The following is a 6,754-nucleotide window of genomic DNA, read 5'->3' on the forward strand; positions in this document are numbered from 1 at the left end:
CCTATAAATTTTGAAATACAAGACTATAACTCAATGTCCCTGCATAATATTTGAGAAGCCTCTTACTTGTACTCGAATATGTTTGTTTAGGTTTTGAAATGAACCAACGTACAATGCTCACTAAATGTATACATGATATCAAGTAGTAGTTATGTAGACCAAATTCCAAATCAACTAACCATATAAAGTGGACTCTTATAGTTTTGATATGTCTTAATTAGACAAATTAAGACCAACTTAATGGATATTGTAATTAGTTTTATCTGTATGACTAGAGATTTCTAAAGTCTCTATAACATCATTTTCCTCCAAATAAAAGTTCTCTTGAATCTTAGTGAAATTAATGATCTCTTTTTCCTTAGATTCAAAGGAATTTTTCTTGCTAGCTTGTGTCCTAATGCTTGGCCTATCTTGATTGTTTTTGTTATTAGGTTCTATATCTTTCTTAACCTTCCCTTCCTAGAGTTCATTTTGTTTCTTGGTAATAATTTTGATACCCATGACACTATTTTGAAATATTTACTAAATTACACCACCCTTTATAGGTTCTCATGTATCCCACCCCTAAGGTATATTGTCATATTTCTCCTAAGATATACTATTCTATCTAGAAAATTTTATTATACACATTCTCCAACTTAAGCTCTAGGTGATTGATATCAATGCACAACAACATTTTCATCAAATTTTATAAGGAGCCATCATCATTCATAAGAGATCAACTAGTTGTTCACAATTGCAACCCTAAAAATTTATTATTTAAGTGAAAACAACTTAAGGTTCATTTTAATAACTAAAGTGATGTGTAGGTTGAAATGAACACTAAGGGATGAGGCTAGTCAACACTATTTGGCATTAAGAACTTAAGTTACAACATTAAATAATGGGAAACATTTGTAGGTGATCAGTGAAGAGTTATAATGTAAAACTAGTTTTTGAAACACAAGGCACTAGGATTTTTTAGGTTTTAGCAATTTAAACCTTAGAATACATGAGAAGCCTAAAGTTTTTTAGGGCTGATAACAAATAACTACCCAATTCTTCTTACTACACACCTTTAGAAGAAAAAAATATACTATGTTATATTTTATGTGATATTCTTCTAGTTTTTCAAACACATGTACTAGGAAGTGCATAAACTATCAATTTAACCACTATACAATAGTATATAGTAGAACGATATTATAATGTAGAAAAATACTAGAAGTACTAGTGAACTATAGATATAACCACTATATGACACTACAAATATAGAGAAGAATGAGAAACTATATCAATTATAGATTTAACTACTAGATATGGCACTACGAATATATATTGGTATTAGCCATAACAAGGACTATAGGTAGAAACACTACAACAACATGAACTATATGTAGAACTATGTAACCATACATTTAACAACTATAATTTTGTGACACTTTGGATGTAAACAAGAAGTAGGAAAAGTAGTAACTATTGGTAGAATCACTACATGGATGTAAAATAACAAGTAGAACAATTACAATGACATGACACTATAAATATAGAAAAGTACTAGCAATGATATGGACTAAGGTAAATCCACTCCAATGGCATGGATTATAAGTGGAACACAAACTATAGATAGAACAACTACAACAGCATGACACTATTGATATAGAAAAGTACTACCAAAAACATGGACTATAGGTAGAAATAGTACAACAACAGGGACTATAGATGAAACAACTACGATGACATAGCATAGCAGATGCATAAGCACTAGCAATGACATGGACACTAAGTCTAACCACAACTACAACTAGAACCACTACAGTGACATCAATTACAGGTAAAACCACAACTACAGGTTGAAATATTGCAATTGCATGACACTAAAGATACAACACTTTGCCCTTTATGTTCTTGAAGCATTTAGAAATTCCCTCAAGAGGCTAAGAAATGTGTTTAATGTGTAAAGAATTTTATTTTGAGGGGCTTATAAATTTTTCCTAGGCCCAAAGAAATGTTGTTGATGCCCGTTGAAATGCCTCTTAGGCTCGTTGTGAAAGGAAATTAGAGGAGCGGAAAAAACCTTCCTAATTCAAACCTCCAAGGAGAGTGAATACAAATTTCTTTGCAAACCCCTAGGCAATGTTACAGATAAAAGAAAAAACACAACAAATAAATTTCAGATTTAGCATAAACACATGAGACATAAAATTTAACATGGAAAAACCCTTTAAGGGAAAAACTCACGACACTAAAGCATAAATCAATTGCATTATAGTAAAAAGCTATTACAAACAATATGCAAAGTCTATGCTCTTGCAGGTGTCTTCAACTGTGATATCTAAATCTAAAATAATTCTGGTAACATAACAATGTCTTGCAAAAATAATTCACTCTACTTCTCTTTTACAACATATTGTATTTATAGAGTTTGCAATACAAACGGAAGTGGCTTCTCAAAAGCATCCACATTCAATGTATCTACAACATATTTCTAGAAACTTCCTTTTTGCACAACTCTTTCATAAATAATATTTAATACAAATATTATTTATTCCACAAATGCAAGGTGTCCAAGAAAATCAAGCCTTTCTGTCAAAAATAGAAATTTCTTTTTTTCTCTTAGTCTATCCATGTGGAAGATTTGGTCCTGCTGAAAATCTTTCCAAAAATGTGCACAAGAAAAGGAAAACAAACTATGCAACCACTTGCCGCAAGAGCAGAGATTTGAAAAGCTCGAAAGAAAATTTCTTCTCAAAATTCCTACCTTGTGACAAGCATCACAATTTTACTTCCTCCTCAACACTTGTTGCATGCACTTTGAAAAATTATATTATAATATTAAATTAATTAAAATCAACACACAAGACCAATTAAATAATTAATTAAAAACCGCTTTGACACTCTTTAGGTTGAGGCACTTATCCCAGCACGTCGAAATTCTACTAGTAGAAATGCTGAGGAGAATTTTATGAATGACGTTGAGGCCCGATGAAACAGACCTAAATTTCTTTTCTATGAAAGTTAGGGCGACAATGAGAACAATAATTATGGTTGCCAGCAAAACAACGATCAAAATATCGATTCCTGACGTAGAGTCGTCATCTTAATCATAGTAATTGTATGAATGAGAAGCATAGAAGCATGGAGAAAAGGAGGATGTAAATTGTATTACACATTGTGGAGGCGGCGGAAGAGGAGGAGAAAGAGGACTGCTTTGTTGTCAACTAAAAGTAGCAACAGAAATTCATGATTCATTTCAGCTAATGAGACAGAGTGCCTTTAAATCAATAATTAAGAGTTACTTTCGACCGATCTAAATCTCAACTCAAATTGTGCAATGATATTGTGAGACAAAAGATGTAACGAAATCTTAGTTATGCACCTCTAATTGCATCGTATATTCCTACTCAGTGCAAATCAGCTGTTCAGCTCCTTAAACTTTTTTGCTTTTAAATGTTTAATCATGTAAAGCGTGATGTAGAATTTACAGACCCACCTCAACTTAGAGACAACCTCACTTGTCTTTTTCTGAACCCGTTGACTTGTTAAGCATACTGATGACATTGTTACCTACAACTCATAGCCTAGTTACTATGATGAAAACGACATTTAATTAGTTATTGATGAACACGGTTTTGTTTGCTTGCCTATCCTTAATTTCTCATTTTTATCTACCAATTGGCATAGGTAACCGACATTTTGTTTTTTTTAATTTTACATTCAAGATTTTTTTTTGTTCTAATTATGATAGTGTAGACAATGACAAAAGTATTAGAACTAAATATTTCTATAATTTTCTTCTAGTTTTTCTTTTCATATTTTTCTTTTATTTTCTCGATATTTCTATTTTTCTTATTAAATTCACATTAATCTATTTTCGAATTTACCATTTTTTTAAAGTTAGCAATATTCTTAATGATATATTGTTATTTCTTTCATCTTGCAACATCATATTAGCATGTTAAACATCGCCCTTCTTATTACACATTCCATTACTCTCTTTTTCTATTTCAATTCCTATACTATACCTTTCCTATTGTTTTTTAATTTCTTTCTAATATTTTCTCTCCTACCTTTGCTATCAATATTCACTTGTTATATTAAGTCAAGTTCTCCTTTAATCTCTCTTCATTTTGTATTATCTCTTTTGATCATGAGTGTTTAGGATATGATCTTCTTTAATCTCTCTTAATTTTTTATTATCTCTTTTGATCATGAGTGTTTAGGATATTATGTTACATTAGTCTTTTATGTTTCCCATAGCATTATAGTATGCTCACTTTTATTGGTCACATCTTTTCACTGATCTATTTCAAAGATCCCCCATTTTTATTTACCATCTCTTGGATTCTTAACTCCCTTTCTTGATGTTAGTGCCTTAAAGAGATTGTATTGCATATCTTAGAAAAATTTACATCTTCCATGTAATATCTTTCTTAATTCATTTATTTCATCTGCAAGTTTATTTGGTGATTTGATTTCTTTTCTATTGACTACTGGAGTGGAGTCACAAAGAAATGTTCTAAGCCTTGATAATTCTTTAGGAATTGTATATATACCTTAGTGAGAACAATAAGAGAAAGATGAGAAATTAAGTTCAATGTAGTATAATAATAGATTCCTACCATACACTATAGTTAAGAATCAATTTATTTAATTTGAACATTATCTCCATATATTATATTCACATGTTCTCATAGAACATAATTTGAAATTACAATGAATCTTTTTATATCTTATTTACATAAATCTTCCCTTCTTGTTCTATTATTTTTTCCTTCATATATCTAACATCTATCTAAATATGCTATTTGAAATGTGTCCCTTACAGTATATATATATTTCTACTATATCTAATTTGCCTCATGCTTTGAGTTAAATTAAAATAGGTTTTGCCATCTTCTACAACTTTATTAGCAACCACTACATGAAAAATAAGAACTAGCAATTATATCAATTACAGATATACCCATTATAAAGCACTACAAAGATAGCCTAGCACTAGCAATGGCATTGATTATAGGTAGAACCACTACAACACCATGAGCTATAGGTAGAACAACTAAAATAATATGTGACGCATATACAAGTACTAGCAACAGCATGAACTACAAATAAAACAACAATTATAAACTTAGAACAACTACAATAGCATATCAATGCAGGTATAGCAAAGTCGTACCAACAATATCGACCACATGTATACACATACTAGCAACGACATGGACTATGGGAACCACAATGACAGGTAGAACCACAATTGCAGGTAGGATTACCACAACGACATTGCTCCACTGATACAGACACTTTGCACTCTAACTCCCCGAGGCGCTTAGAAATCTCCGCAAGGGGCTTGGCAATTTTTCCGAAGTCTTCAGAAAACTTTTCAAGGGGCTTAGAAACTTTGTCGACGCCTGAAGAAATGTTGCCGACGCCTTTTAAAATGCCACCGAGGCTCGTTGAAATTTCGCCGAGGCTCGTAGAAATGCTTTCGAGGAGTTTATAAAGATGACTGAGGCTCGATGAAACGCTTCTATATTTCCTTTCCATGACGACAAGGGCGATGATGAGAACAATAAGTATGGCCGCCACTAGAACAACGATCACAATATCGATATCGGACTTGGAATCGTGATCATCATTATCATAGTAGTTGTATGGATCAGGATCATCAAGAAAAGGAGGCGGTGGTGGTCTAAATAGTGTTACACTAGATAAAGACGGCGGAGATTGTATTAGATCAGACGGAGGCGGTGGAAATTGTATCATAGCAGGTGGAGGATAAGGAGGAGGAAGAGAATTAAGAGAAAGAGGAAGAGGACTAGGACTGATCTGTTGTCCATTACAGCCATGATGGTCTACAACCCTAAAACTAGCTACCACCATGAACCACACAATACCATGATTCATCCTTACTAAGAAAGAGTCCCTTTAGAGCAAATAATTAAAAGCCTACTTTGCTACTGATTTTGATGCTCTTTAGATTCTTGTGCTTTTGCATGTTTCCTGGTATAATGCGTGATCTAGAATTTATAGACATAGGCAGGGTTAAAGACAATCTCACTTATCTTTCTCTGCAAGCTGTAAGTTGTTGCTGAGCTCATTAACGACGTTGTCCCTTGCAGATGACAGAGATTTCCATGTGAGTTCATTAAAATGAAATGATGTATCTAGAATAAATGATGGAATGAGCAACACCATTATTGGAACAGTAAATGCAATGAAAGATACTTCAAAGTGAAATGAAAAGACTGATATATATAAATGTTAAAATGACCAACATCATTATGGGGACAACTTTATATGGATGAAAGATACATCACATATATCCAGCAGAAATGGATAAAATGAAGTGGTCCACCCAAATAATGCACATTGTGATGAAAAATGTTTCAACTTAAAATGAATGATTGAAATGAAGTGGCCCATCTAGACTACATAATAATCAATATTATTGTTTCATATAAATCAAAAACCTTTCAACAAACAGTCAAATAGAATCTTTTTTTTTTCTTTTTTTTTTATATATGTAACATTACCTTATAAATGTCAATATATATATTTATTCATAAAAAGATTTTAACAAATAAAAATAACATAACTATTCATTACTTTTAGTATTGCATGAAAGTGTAAAGTAGAACTTTCTATTTTTTATTTCCTTTTGTGATGCTTATTCACCCAATACAATATCTCTAACCTAACCTTCAAAATCATCCAAAATTTCAACGATTTAGCGGAATGGTGGTAGTTGCTCATCTTATCAAATGTGTCAATT

The 6,754-nt window shown here is 31.9% G+C and overlaps 1 protein-coding gene across 1 annotated transcript; it reads right to left on the reverse strand.

Annotated features, from left to right (window-relative positions):
• Positions 1 to 4,904: 4,904 nt before the first annotated feature.
• On the reverse strand, positions 4,905 to 6,185 carry LOC131027321 (uncharacterized). The gene has a single exon (XM_057957335.2). The coding sequence runs from the start codon at positions 5,884 to 5,886 to the stop codon at positions 5,188 to 5,190; it is 699 nt and encodes a 232-aa protein (XP_057813318.2). The 5' UTR covers positions 5,887 to 6,185; the 3' UTR covers positions 4,905 to 5,187.
• Between the last annotated feature and the right edge of the window lie 569 nt (positions 6,186 to 6,754).

This window comes from Cryptomeria japonica, chromosome 3, assembly GCF_030272615.1.
Source record: "Cryptomeria japonica chromosome 3, Sugi_1.0, whole genome shotgun sequence".
In the NCBI taxonomy this organism is placed as follows: domain Eukaryota; kingdom Viridiplantae; phylum Streptophyta; class Pinopsida; order Cupressales; family Cupressaceae; genus Cryptomeria; species Cryptomeria japonica.